The sequence below is a fragment of the Ochlerotatus camptorhynchus genome, unplaced genomic scaffold (genome assembly GCF_037179485.1).
Source record: "Ochlerotatus camptorhynchus isolate MF236.1 unplaced genomic scaffold, CSIRO-AGI_Acam_v1.1 ptg000021l, whole genome shotgun sequence".
Taxonomy (NCBI): Eukaryota; Metazoa; Arthropoda; class Insecta; order Diptera; family Culicidae; genus Ochlerotatus; species Ochlerotatus camptorhynchus.
This window is the reverse complement of record NW_027040513.1, coordinates 1,085,858-1,100,825: the sequence shown is the minus strand read 5'-3', so window position 1 is coordinate 1,100,825 and position 14,968 is coordinate 1,085,858. Positions and strand designations below refer to the sequence as shown.

At 36.0% G+C, this 14,968-nt stretch overlaps 2 protein-coding genes across 2 annotated transcripts in view; both read right to left on the bottom strand.

The window, feature by feature from the left end:
- Positions 1-12,403, bottom strand: part of LOC135704023 (DNA fragmentation factor subunit alpha-like) — a 127,346-nt gene extending 114,943 nt beyond the window's left edge. Inside the window, exon 1 of the mRNA XM_065225389.1 lies at positions 11,981-12,403. Within this exon, the coding sequence (XP_065081461.1) occupies positions 11,981-12,010 (30 nt within the window). The 5' untranslated portion in view covers positions 12,011-12,403. The remainder of the gene's footprint in view (positions 1-11,980) is intronic.
- Positions 1-13,309, bottom strand: part of Rpb10 (DNA-directed RNA polymerases I, II, and III subunit Rpb10) — a 195,449-nt gene extending 182,140 nt beyond the window's left edge. Inside the window, exon 1 of the mRNA XM_065225569.1 lies at positions 13,303-13,309. The gene's annotated coding sequence lies outside the window, so the exon portion shown is untranslated. The remainder of the gene's footprint in view (positions 1-13,302) is intronic.
- Positions 13,310-14,968: the final 1,659 nt, after the last annotated feature.

Sequence of the window (14,968 nt, the reverse complement as noted above, 5' to 3'; positions counted from 1 at the left end):
AGTTTGGCGGGTTGAATTTCTTCTTTTTACTGTTTTGCTGCTCTTTGCGTTGGGGTTTACCGGATTGGGTCCATAGGGAGGAAATTTTCCCGTTAGACTTTTCAATCAGTTGTCCGACTATCTTTCAACCAAAATTGAGGAGTAACCAAGTAACATTTCACCCTGATGAATGTGGGTAGCGGAATAACTGTGTAAATATTGGGATTAGTAATTTCCATTTAATCCCACTACCTTAATTGCGTTCCCTTGACAGATATGGGTATTTCATCTTTCAATGTGCCAATGAGTATTAGTACAAGACACTGAAAAAATCTGCACATTGTAGGCAAAATTCGCGTATCTGTCAAGGATAAGAAGTTAAGGTAGTAGAATCAAATGGAAATTACAAACCTTCTGTTGAGCATCAGCGGCAGCGTGGAGGGAGCGCCAGTAAGAAGAGAGTGCAGGTGGGGAGGAAGCTTCGGTTAGGTGGGAGCGCCAGTGAGATGGGACTTCCAGTATGGTGGGACCCAATTGTTTATCACTAATGTTTCACGTTTTATTAGGTTTGAAAATAGTAGGGCCCCTTAAGAAATCGGTTTATTTAACTAACTTATTATATCTTGATTTCTCGTACTTCCAGAACTTGTGAATACGCTTTGCTGAATAGAACAACTTGCTACCGCTTTTTGTTGGAAAGTTATAAAGGATTTTCGCTAAACAATATAAGACACTTAAGCAATCACAGCAAATTCAGGCGCAGAGAACTAGTGCAACATAAATTGAGTATTCTTGTGATCATTTTGCTAAAGTTTCATAAGGGGAATCGAGGGGGAAATCCAACATTAGGTATGTCAAAGATTTCAGCATAAGAGCAGTTCCAGGAAAAAAAAAACGAAAGAAATGGATTTATAAATCGACCTTCTCAGATTTGTCTGCAGTTTTGGGCAATGATTCACATTTTTGCTAATCTTCGGCCATTTAGAATGAAATTATTCAAAAAATTGTATCATGGAAACGGCCTTTCGATCAGAACGTCTGAGAGAGCAAAGAAAAATAATGTCTTTCAGGTCAAGAAAAACAAATATTTGAAGTAATTAAATTGGGTTGATAGGGAAAACCTATTTAGTAAACTCAAGTCTTTTTACACGGTTGGTGCCGCTGAGTCGCAATTGACAAGGTATGTTTGTAACGATTTCTCTATAACGATCAGCGAATCCAAACACATAAAGCAACCAACGCTACTGACAAAACGCTTGCTACGACTACCACGACAAAGTCTCACTGCAACACAGCTCGATTGGAGTGGTAGAAGGATAATGATATAGGGGAAATAGCTCTAATGTTGGCCTATGGATCTAAGATTGGGCCCATCGCTAAAATTCTGCGATTTATCAATTTTATTTAGATGAACGCGTCATTGGGACGGCACTAATGGATATTTTTGGTCGTTATTGACAATTTAGTCGAATGCTGAATTTATGTATGGGCCCAAATTAGGGGCATCTAGGCCGACATTACATCCATTTCCCTTATTGCTTGCCTGCTTTGTTGAGGACTTGAGAGCTTGATCGCAATCGAGAAAAGACATAACAAAAAAATTCCCATTAACACACGTGTATCATCTTCGGCTTTACTTCGTGAAGCAGCTTGCCAACAATTTGGTCGTTTTCTTCAACCGACCCGAGCGAGCTTTGTTGCAGAAATTGTTTGTCATGAAGAAAAAGGAAGAAGATTACATCATTATTGCTTTCCATTTCTGACATAGCTATATCATACGGCTTGTTGATCGCTTGTCATTTTTGAAGATATGTTTGATTCCATGGATAACGATACAACCTATCGACTTGATTCGAATCACATTATCCGTTTTAAGCAATAGGTAACCGATTGGCCTAATTAAAAAACAAATCACAGTTTTTGGTGTAAATACGGACTTTTTTTTAATATCTCTATATCAGGGCTGGTAGCGATCACTGCTGTCAGAAATAGTAATTTTAGTGACCATGTTGAATAAAAAAGTGACGAAATAGTGACTTATAGTTGTAAAACTAGTGACTAAAAAGTTACCTAAGAGGAGGCGCATCAAATAAATGTTTGATGTTTTAGACTTTTTCAATTATTATCTCATAAACACGTAGGTACGATATGAACCTTTAAAGCGAAAGATTTAATAGAAAGGTTATAAACAAACCTATGGTATTAGTCACGGTGTCTACTAACTGCAAAAATCTGGAAAACCGGGAATCCTCAGGAAATTTTTTATTTCCCTAAAATATTTGGAAGTCTCAAAGAATTTAAAAATGTACATGCTCAGGATAATAGGAAAATAATGAATTTTAAAATACAACCATGTAATTTTTCTCGTTATTTTTATTCACACTTTGAACTTTAAATATTCACAGTTACAGTTACAAATAAATGTATGTATAATAACTTTTTTTTTTGGTTTTGGAACATGTATATTTTCTAAAAAAAAATAATTTGAACTAGTTCTGGACTTAAAAGCTATCATACTTCAAGAAATTTTCAATAATCTGGAGTAAAATTCCATGCACAGTTTTCAAAACTCGAGGAATTTTATTATAATTTCTAAGGACCTCATTCCAAGAGCTCTGGGAAAAAAATCATTCAGAAAAAAACATCAAATGCTATCTGCTTTTGAGGTAGTTCTGAGAAATTTTAGATTTCATGTGCAGCGTTAGTTTTAAGTAGAATTTCAAGAAACCCTGAATTGAGTTGAAAGTAAATTTAAATGAAAAATCTAAGGAATTTCTGAGGAGCACAGCTCTTGTGAACATCACCGGAAAATTCCAAGGGCATTCTGAGGATAATTTCATAAAATTTGTGAGAATAAATGATTCCGGAGCACAAGTCCATGGACATTTTTTTTAAATACTAAAATGAGGGTTAAAATTAAATGTGAAAATAACTCCAGAACATCTTCAAAAGAATTCGGAAAATAAATTCAGGAGAGTTTGCCAAACAAATTATGAGAAGAAATCTAAGGAATGTCTGAAGAAAAATGTCAATAAATTGTTAGACTTTCAAAGTGAGTAGAATTCCAAGGGAAGGAGTGAGATTGAAAAGGAAATCTGAAATGAATTCAATGAATACTCAGAGAATCTTTCCAATGGATTTCTAATTGTGGAGAAGAATTTCAAGGTAATTCCGAGGAAAACTAAAAGAAAATTTAATTCTGACAAAAGGTTCATCGAGCTTTTGAGGAAATCTCCGTTGAATATGGAATGGACTATTTTGAGGTCTTCAGAACCACTTGAAAATTCTCAAATTTTTCCAGAAGTTAATGAAACCGCCTTGAAGTTCTTTTGTAGTTTGATAAACTAGCCTGATGCTCACAATACTTCTCCTCAAATTCGGAACTTTATAGGACTTCCTAAAGTTTCCTCAATTTTTCCAACGTTCATGGATCTCCTTTAAAGGTTTAACAATTCACTGAAGTTCTCTAAACTTCTTTAAAATTTATGTGACTTCTCTAAAGTTGATGGAACTGCTCTGTGGTTCTCTGTTCTTTTCTGAAATTGTCAAAACTTCTCTAAAGTTTTTGCAGTTCTCATGAAGCTTGTTGTACTGCGCTGAATTTAATTTAATTAAGTGAACTTCTGAACTTATGCAAAGACCTCAAATAATTGTTTAACGTCTCTAAAGTTATCTGAAAATCTGGGAACTGCTTTAAATTCCCGACTAATTTTCTGAAACTAATTTTCGGTCCTTACTAAACTTCTTTCAAATGCTCCCGCATTTTGCTAATGTTCATAAATTTCCTGAAGTTCGCGGATCTCATCTTAAGCTCCATAGATTTCTATGAAGTAATGTTTCTGAAGACCACAGCCCTTCTGTGAAGTTTCCGAAGATTCTCTAAATTTCTGGAACTTTTGTGCTCCCGCAACTTTCATGGAATTAGAACGAAATAATTAATATAGTTCAAAGATTTTTCTGAAGTTCATTTACAGGGTGTCTACTACCTGGAAAAACCTGGAAAACCGGGAATTTACAGGGAATTTTATTTTTTCTGGAAAAACCTGGAATATTCAGGGAATTTTGGTTCCACTCAGGGAATTTTCCAATTATCACTTAATTCGTAATTCAAAAGAAGTTTTTCGTTCAGTTTCTCGAAACGTTTCTTAGGACACTGAACTTGACAAGCATCTGACAGCTAAGACAACGTGTGCGAACGAGACAAGTTAATTCAGAGAGTCTTGTCACGCTCGCTCCGCTGATTTGTATGTGGAGGATCAAAATCGTCGTAAAAAGGAAACAGCCGAAAAAGAGAGACTGGCAACCGTCAAAAGGAAGCATACGAAGCATGTATTGTATAAGAATAAGCATGCCAGACAGCAGCTCTGAGACCCAACATAGAATTTTTTTTGAGCTTCAGAGAGGGTCGGAGATCTACTGAGAAATTTGTAGAGCTTCAGGGTAGTTCGTAGATCTTGAGAACAGAACTACAAACAAATTAAAAGTTATTAACAGAAATTCATAAAAAACAAAATCAGAAGAGAGTTCGTGGATCTTCAGATAAATGTTCAAAGAAATTTTCAAAACTTCAAGCAAGCAAAAATAATTTCAAATCAATTTGTAAAACTATAAGCGAAATTTTACAAATCGTCAGGGAAATTCGCATAACTTCAGACAAGTCCAAGAATCTACAGTGAAATATAAAGTATTTCACAGAAGTTTTGAGATCCTCGAAACATTATTCAACATCACAAAAGTTCGTAGATCTTCAGAAAAAAGCTACAGAACTTTGAAAAAATCACAGGACTTCTGAAAAAATCACAAGAATCCCAGAAATGTTAATGGATCTTCAATAAAAATTGCAGAACTTCAGGGATTTAAAAAAATAAATATTTACACGATTTCAGGAAAATTTGTAGATCTTGAGAGGGACATTTAAAACTTCAAGGAAGCTCAAATATTTTCTGATAAATTTTGACAACTTTAGGTAATCTTCAAGGAAATTTTCAAATCTTCAGGGTAACCCTAGAGGAATTTACAAAACATCAGAGAAGTTTGCAGATCTACTGAGAAATTTATGGAGCCTCAAGTTTTTTTGTAGATCTTGGGAATAGAGCTACGGAGCTTAAGACAACTTTACAGAACTTTAAAGATATTTGCAGGAATTTGACGGAAAGTTTCACAGTTTCACACAAATGTGAGATCTTCAGAAAAATTCGTTAAATGTCAGAAAAGCACCTCAATTCCAAAAACAAATAGCAGCGAAGTACAAAAGTACAATATTTTGCAGAACTCCATGGAAGTCGGAAATAGATAAATCTAAAGAACTTCAGAGAAGTCCGAAGACCTTAAGAGAAGTCTGTAGAACGTCAGAAAATTCGTACGTTTTTAGAAAAATTTGCAAAACTTCAGCAAAACTCGCAGATTTTCGGGAAAGTTGGCCGATCTTTAGATCAAGAATCCACAAAGAAATTTAAATAACTTTAGAAAAGTTCGGAGATCTACTGTGAAATTTATTGAACTTCAGGGCAGTTCGTAGATCTTTAGAGCAGAAATATAGTACTTCAGAAAACTTTACAGAATTTGAAATAAATTTTAGGAACTTTAGAAAAGTTCAGAGGGTAGGTCGTAAATCTACTCAAAAATTAGCAGATGTTTAAATAAATTTTCAGAATTTTACTGCGGTTCTTGGATTTTGAAAGACATTTACAGAACTTCAGGTAAGTTCGCTGATCTTTAGAGATATTTGCACAGCTTCAGAAAAATTAGAAAAACTTCAGAATACTTCCTAAAACTTCCGGAAAATTCAAAAATTTCTAGATAATCTTTTAATTCTTTAGAAAATTGCAAAGATGTTCAGAGATATTTGCAGATATTCATTGAATCATGAAAATCTGCAGAGAAAATTACAGAACTTTCGAGAAGTTTGTAAATTATTAGAAGTGTTGTGAACATCAGAGATAATTGTTGGTCTTCAAGGATCTTAAATCTTCAGGGATTCAGGAACTTTGTAGGTTTTTAGGAAAATTTGCTGAACTTCTGAAGAACACACAGAACTTCAAAGAAATCTGTAGAACTACCGAGACATTTGCAGATTGTCAGGAAAGATTGTTGATTTTTAAGGAAATTTTACCGGAGAACAGAAACAAAACTTCAGGGACGTCAGAAGGTTTGAAGACCTTGCAGAATTGAGTTGTTAACAGAAATTTTCAGAACTCAAGGAATCATGTATATCTAGTGAGAACTTTTCCCACTAGCTTGTCTAAAGTTGGTATCGACATCCTGGCGAAGTTTTGAAATCCATTTTCATCTTCATATCGCAGCTCTTGATGGACAAGATGAGCCAAATCCCTGCCGATGTGGCTCCTGAGCAACCATTTCCTACTCCACAAAGTTTACCTTCTCTTTCTCATTTTATTTAAAATAATAAAAGCAAATACGTCTGCCGAAACTAGAGCAATTTTCCGGTAATTCATGATGGAAGTATTTACTTTTGATTCCTGATACAGTTTTGTTTTAAAATCTAAATTGACAGTTCTTTCGACATGTGCAAGCAGTGTGAACACCAGCAAACAGGGGGGTTCGATAAAATAATAATGTGTATAATTTGTATGCACCTGGAATTTTTTTCATCCGACCTGGAAAAACCTGGTAAACTCAGGGAATTTGATTCCTTGGATTGAGTAGACACCCTGATTTAACTTTCCCTTAAATTATCGACACTAATTTAAAACTTCTTTAATAGTTTAGATTTTCCTGGTGTTATTAAAACTGCCAATTACTGAATTTCTTTAAAGTTCTCTAGGCTGCCCTGAATTTATCAGTATTTTTTAAGAACCCGCAACTTTACTGAAAATAATTAATATGCCTTGAAGTTTCGAAAATGTTCCTTTATTAACACTCGCTAATTTTCCCTGAACTTATCTGAAGTTGCTTACCTGAAGTTCTCTTAATTTGTTTAATAATCCAGCAAATTTTCTAATATATATTCATAATTCCCTGACGCTTCTGACGTTTTAGGATCAATCATAGAATTCTTGGAATACCCTATAATTCCACGGAACTCCTTGTAAGTCGCTGCAAATTTGCTTGAGTTAATGGAATTATTCTGAAGCTATCTGATCGTCCTCGAAGGATTCGAAACTTCGCTGAATATCATTAAACTATCTAAAAATATCTGAATTTACTTCTCTGGAATTTCTTGAAGATATCGCTGCTTGCTTAAAGTTCTTTTTTTTATGAATGGAACTTCGTTGATGTTCTCTAATCAACTTAGCTAAATTTACGCATTTTTTAAGTTTTTGAAATCTCCCTTAAAATGCTCTCACGTGTTCTGGATGTTTATAAAATTTCCAGGAGTTCTCTCGGAGCATTGCTGAAGTTTTCGGAAATTCACTGAGTTTCTCGAAACTTCTTTAAGGTTTCTAATATTTCCTTTAAATTATTTGAACTACCTTTTGATTCTCTGACCTGTCTTCCATAAAGCTCTTAGTTCTATTGAAGATCTCGGTTCTGCTCGGAAATAAATAGAATTCTCTTAAACACCTTTAAATTTCCTTGAAATTCTTTGGACTTCTGTGAAGTTTCTGAAATATTTCTGAAGTTTTCATAAATTCTCTGAAGGTCTCTGTACTTCCCTGAAATTCGCGTAACATCTTGAGGGTTCTCGATTTGTTTTTGAACACATCATGGAACTATCCTGAATTTATCTAAATTAACGATTATAGATTTTAAACTGCTTCAAAAGTCTGGACTATAGCTATGGGAACTGCTCTTAAGATCTGAAATTCCCCAAAGATCTCTAGATCTAGCTTATCTGAGGTGCTTAGAACTTCTTAAAAAGTTGCACAATACCCCTCAAGCTTTCCAAATTTATCAAGTTCGCTTGACACCTGTGAAGTTCTCTGAAATTCTAGGAACTTCATAAAAGTTCCTGAAAAGTCTCAGGTGCTAAAATTACCGCTTTGAGGTTCTTACAGCTTCCAGTAAGTTTCCCATATTTCCAGCGTGTTAACTTCCCTTAAGTTTCTATCAGTTTGCAGAGCTTCACTGAAGTTCTCAGCATTTCTTTTCATTCCTAAATTGTTGTAAAGTTCCGAGTGTAGCTTCAGTGAAACCACAGAGTGTGGCTCTACGGTGCATTCTGTATATTCTTAATATATGTTATAACTTGTTTGACTTCAATGCTTCCCGTGCTAGCCTTAAGTATTTATTCTATAATGTTTTATCATCCTGATTAAGTAAAGATTAATGTTTCCTGATTTAGTTTAAGTACACATGTATCTGTAGGATTTTATGTTATCTGTTGATACGAAAAGAAGAGATTTTCCACCCACTTGAGAAGGGGCAAGGTTGATCTTTCTGAAGTGGGCTTTTCCCTCTCAAATAAAAAAAATAAAAAGTAACGAAAGAGTCCCAAAAGATCGATCCATCCCTGCCACTGTGCGTCAGTCTCAGTTCAACAATCGAGTGCCAATCACCGACGAGCGTCGATTGCCAATTGATGATTGATAACTGATGGCAAACGAGTTCCGTTGAAGCGTTTTTCACACCTGGAACTAGGGTTTTTATCTGGTAATTTTGCTACTGTTAACGTATTTTTATTTAAAAATCAAATCATTAAAGCCATAAACATGCAAATGTGGATTAAGGTGATTCCTTGTAGAGTCCACAAATGCCGCCACGTAGGCTATAAATACACTTCAACCTCGAATTTTCAATTACCTAACGGGTGTTCAATAAAAAATGAGATTTTTTGCAGTCATGTAGCTAGTAAAAAAAAATTCAACGAATTCAGTATTTTTTATTGAAAACATAATGTTTATTCTTCAAAAGAAAACGTCAATGAACTTAGTCGCGATGCGCTCACAAGAGCGCTGGACGGCACTGAAATCATTCTCATTTTTTATTGAACACCCGTTAGATTCCGGAAATTAGTGCTCCAATTCACCTGAAATTGCTACTGCATTTATTCTGCAGCGCAGCAAACGTGGAGTAACAGTTTCATTGTGTAACGTGTCGTGGAAACTGATATTTGTGCACTTAAAGTTGCGAAGTGGTAGCGAGAATAAGGATCTCATAGCGAAACACCTTAAAGTGAGTGAAATTGATACATACAGTGAGCTATGTCAATAGGATTTGATTTGCTTCGAGATCTAGAGCTCTAAGCAACATTAACGACTCGATTGCCTAATTTCGGTACTTGGGTCGGTAATGGAGCTCGTGAGCTCTCGAAGCTTTAAATCACATTTGGATGTATAAAGCTTTTGAGATTTCATTTAATTACAAAAATACGAACAGCGGCAAAATCACCGGGTGAAATCCCTACCCTGAATCTATCGAATTCATAATCACATGGGCCGGTACCAAAGACTTTACTTTCATTCCAAAGGAAAACAAGACCAGAGATTTCTACGCCTCAGAACGACCTCGGCTGGGATTTCACACAGGCAAACTGAGGTGATAAAGCAGTCACGCTTCCCGAGCAAAGTTCAACATCAAAATGATATTAAATATAAATGAAATGTTGACATCAAAATAGAAATCATAATTTGACTTCAGTTTACGATTATTGGCAAATATGAAATCGAATTTAGTTTTAATTCTGTTATACTTTTGATCTACATCTCAATACTCCGAGCAAAGTCTGAGATCACATTGAAAACTAAATTTGATGTTGTGATGTCAATCCGTGCAATTTCTATCAAAGTGCTCTTGAAATGCATGTCAGAATTCCTTTGTCATATTTTATTTTGGTCAGAATTTCATTTGAAATTATAGTTACATTTTTACCTTTGTGTTTGTTGCAATTTTCTCCAGAATTTCCTTTGGGATTCTTCTGAACAATCCTTTGCAATCCTTATGGAATTCTCCTCAGAACTATCATGTAATTCTACTCATAGCTTCCTTGAATTTCTCCATATAATCCACCTGATATTCTCCCCACGAAGCCCATGGACAGAATGATATTGGAAGTAAGCCCATAAGTTTTTTTTTCAAAATCCTCTAAGAGATGTTTTTAGAATACCATTAGAACTATCTTAATTCTCATCGAACTTTACTTGAAAATAAGTCCCAAAACCTTGATAGTTTTCCACCGTCCAATATCATGATTCGTTTTCAAAAAATACAATGGAACTTATTCAAAGTCCGATACGTTTCAATTTTGGGGCATCATCAATTTTCTTAAGGATTCTTGAACATATAATACTTTTCAACATTCTGGAAATGTATTTTGCTACTGAATTGCGAGAGGGCATTGACCCTCTTCCTCTGCCCCGTCTGGCTACACCCGTGGATTAAATGTCAATGGAATGATTTTCGTGGAAAAGTTGCTGGATATAAACTCTTCAAATTCGCCCTTTGGCTAGTCGCTCTTGGTTGCATCACCGCCTCGCTACATCACTGCCATAGTGCGAGATAAAATCAAAGTACAGTCAACTTTCACTCGTTGGACTAAATGCACACGTCATTTTGAGGCTACTTTTTTTTAGTAGAAAATCACTCAGTCCAGCCAAAAGGTAAGTTACTCAAAAATGAAAGACTTTCGCTAGTTGGGCTGAGCTGTCTAAGCTGAAAATTGGTTGGGGATACATCGATTGTTTATTATCATCAAAATCGTTTAGAAACTATCCAAATTGTTAATCCATCCAACACTGTCAGAAATGACGTTTGACTTCAATTTCGGTGGGCTACAGCCCAACTAAAATGTAGCCCACTTAAAGATAGTCCAACGTGCAAAGTTTGACTGTGAATTAAATTGTCCATTTCGAATTTAAATTTCACTGAGACGAGCCAGCTAATGGCTGAAAGTTTCTATAATAAAGGTTAGAAAATAAAGATTTAATCAGATTCCAATCCAGCACTTGCTTGCAGATTTCCTTTCCATCACTTCGTAGTGTGTCTGTGGATATTGGCTTCTGGTGACATCGATGCTGAAGCTCAGCAACAGATCTAATTGTGAGGTCACCAGGCTAAAAAAATACACCATATACATCGGTTAGTAAAGACCTGCCACTTATGAGTTTTCTCCACTTAGACGTACCATGGCTCGTTAACTCCACTTATACAGACGATTTCACGTTGGATTTGAAAGCTCGGATTTTGGTGCGTGTGTCGTGCACCTATGTTGTTCCTGCTCCAGCCATATGACAATATATGGCTGCCAAGATATTGGAAACCTTTGACATTCTCCACTGCTTGCTCTGCTATCGTAAAGATCCGAAGATACTTCCATTCCATTATATCTGAGTTTGCTATATATGAGTGGTGGGATCACGTAGCTTGCTGCTTAGTGTTTTTTTTTTTTCAACATGAGATTATGTATCCCTTTGAGAGTCTTTTCAGATGCTTCGTTCTTTAATCTGATTTTCAAGAAGCCTTCAGAAACATGTTCCCTCCAAGATATACTAGATTGACTGCAATATAAGGCTTGAAGTGCTGCCATTTGCTTGTTTGTGCCATCAAACTGACCGTTTTTAGCTTTTTCGATGTCAATCCAAATCAATCCCTACACTGAAGCTTTCAACGGCAGCAAACAAGATCAAGATGCAAACAAACGAACCTCTTCATATTCAATTAAGCTCTCGCAGCTCGTCAGTCACCCCGGGCCTAACCATTATTGGACAACCATATACTCAGAAACGGAGGAACTTCCTTTCTTATTTATCAATGTTTCCTTTTCGATCAAATTTTCCAAACAATCAACAGCATTAAGAGTCTAATACATAAATACTTACTGTGGGAAACTGCTGAAACTTCAGTTAACCACTACGCAGAGCGAGAGAATCTAAACAGTCGTGGATATTCCCGCTGAAGGAGGGTGACTATACATTCCTCTCATTTCTCGCAGTGGCACACTCATAACAACAAGCGGAGCGTATGCATTTTTTCTTCTTCCAATCGCTTCTGACAGAAGCAGAAACAGTTTCCAGCTTATCCTAGGAATCTTCTGTCTGTGCTTCCAACGCGAAAGCAGGTCACCAGAGCCAGATGCATTGGACTATTCGAATTTTTTACCTACCTTGTATGGCTTTTTGTTGTCATCCTCCATTTTAGTGCAGTAGGTTGGTTTGTTTCACTTGCGCTCACTAATCACAACGATGCAGGTTCAATTTTTCGATACACACAACTAGAAATCTCAATTTGGCACAAGTTCACTTCAGCAATTTGATATTTGTTGTTGCACAAAACTGACTCACTTATCGCTTCCGTCTGACACTGTACACTTGGAAATTGTTCTTCTGACACAATTTCGATCAAAACACACCTTTTCACTTTCGATGCACTCGCGAGAATGACTGTTTAAGATTAAGAACAATCCCGATACACTGCACTGCTGCCTCCAGCTGAATCCACTTTCGGATTTGACCAAAGTCAGTCTCGAAATCCACAAGGAAACACTTCCGATTCGAACGCTGGCAAGATTGGTAATAAAATTGCTCGACTTTTGTCCAGACGACTCCACCTAAATTTACGAGAACAAAGTTTTCGCACAGCAGTTCTCCCTTGTTGTGTGAGTTGCGAAGGCAGGGGAGACATGACGCGTGAGAACGTTCTCTCTAATCGGAGCAGTGTTGTTCGTTGCGCTCACCAACACAAACGGGGGTTTGTTTTGTTTCTTTACGCATGGTGCGATGACACACACACACACAAACATACATGGAGCAAAAGAAGCGCGCGAACTAGCACGTGTTCTCTATCGCTGTCTGCGTCTGTCGGTGATGCAAGAGTAACCTCTCGCGCTAAATAATGCAATTTTATCTTATGTGTGTCAGCATTTTTCGCACACTAATGAAATGTCAGTTTGTGTAGCAGTTTTCTTTTTTTGAGGGAGTTTGCCGTTGGGGAAACGGGGGAAGCCCACCCCTTGCATTGCCCTGTATTACTACGATTCTATGTTTGCCAACGTTTTCGCATTGGTTAATTATTGCGAGATTTGAAACTTTTCCAAACATTTTTTTTTGCAAGTTTTAAATTAATCAAATATGAATGCTGCAATGCGCTGATGGGAATACATAGTACGGTTTTAAGTTCACGAAAAATAATTAAGTACCAAAGGAACACAATGATCGAATAACCTGCCAGGAAAATTTACAAAGTTTATGCGTATTGGAATATTTCTCGCTATACAGTTGTACCTTGTACTTGTAAAACGAGAGTGGAATTATCCTGTTCTGCTGAGGAAAATGCTTTTCAAGAAAATTAATTAAATTTGTACAGTTCATTGCTTGCTGTATGCATGCGAATGCCAGTGAGCAGTTCCAGGTCAAATAGTAGAAAAAATGAACTTTGCATAATTGTTTGTTATAGTCAATCATTCACATTTGAGCAATAATTCGATCATTTTGAATCTCTTTCTTTCTTTACTATTGCTTCATTATTATAACATCAACAGACTATTAACAAGCCCCCAATGATGCAACTTAATTCTAAATTAAAAGTTAAAACTCTAGGAATATCAAAAACATAAATGTTAGATTGTTCAACAAAAAACGACTACTTCATTTCAAATTGATGTAGGCTCCCATAAATTGTTCTCCGCATACAGAAAGAGATGAAATCGCAATCCTTTTGGCCAAGCCGATGTTTCCAATGCCATGTTTTTCAGCTCATGTGTTATTCCAATTTTGAGGGAAATATACACACTTAGATTTTTTTGCCGAGATGGGCACCACCGAGCAGCTCGGCATTTTATTTTGCTGGAAATTCAGCAAAAAATATGTTTGTTAGCTGAGATCTCGGCAAAATTCCCGTTTGTTAGCTGAATCTCGGCAAGTTTTTCACTGAGAACCAGCAAAATAAAATGCCGAGCTGCTCGGTGGTGCCCATCTCGGCGAAAAAATCTAAGTGTGTAGTCCATCGTTTATGTGTCATTCTATGGAGGCACTAATTTCCGTACTGTTATGATAGGAACTGCAAACTTTACTGTTTTCATTTTGTTAACCTACTTTGCTCGGGTAGCTCTCCATCACGTCGGTTTAGGATGTATTCCTCGAGGATTTTTTGTTACACTTCTGTAGACGAAATACGTAATACTGTAAGAGATTCTCTTTATTACGATGGTAAATCACGATGGTGGTCACCATCGTAATAAAGAGAATCTCTTACTTTGATTGAACTCACTTTGATTTCAATTGGGTTCTTTAATTTTGAAAAATATATCGGTTTTTATATATCATCTGAAAGAGCTTCGTTTTCTGAGCACAGCGATATTTTTTTTAACCCACACACTTTCATCTCGATTTTTAAATCAAGATTTAAAGCAAAATAATAACTTCACTGTTTGACACTAAACTGAAAAACTGACAGCTCGCTCCCATACAAAGTGACACCGATGGGCGCTAGTAAGGTGATTTTTGCAAATGTAATCGTACTTATTTAAAATAGTTCCAGTGTACCAAAATGGATGAAATTTTGGGTTTGGGTTCCATTTTTAATGCAGAGTAAGAATATGCATTAACCTCAATACCCTTGAAGAACCCAATTGTCACGACATAAGTCTGGTATCATATTGTGCTTTCATTATGGAGTTAAGAGTTTTTTTTTAAATGGAAGCAAAATAATTTAATATTTTGCTGTTAACGTCTTGTTGAAAATTTATTATTGTTTATTCGATTTATTGTTTATTCGATTTGTTTAGCACATTTTAGGTCATACGTGACTTGTGCATAGATGCTACCCGAGCAAAGTGTAAGATCAAATTCAATACCAAATTTGCTGTTGTGATGTTAAAATGTTTGATTATTCATTTTGGTCTCATTTTGGTGGACTGAATGGTTAACACATCAAAAATGAGAACAAATTTGAATGATTTTTTTGTTTTCACTTTAATTGAATCTCTTATAAAGTAATTGAATACAAATCCATGTATGAGGGCTTACTGCAAAAATGCCTATTCTGAACATTGCTAGGTACGGTTTTCTTGATTACAGAGGCTTTCAGCCTGAGGCTAATTCACCTTCACGTGAACGTTGTTTTTAGGCTCAACAAGTTTACACATTCCTGAAAT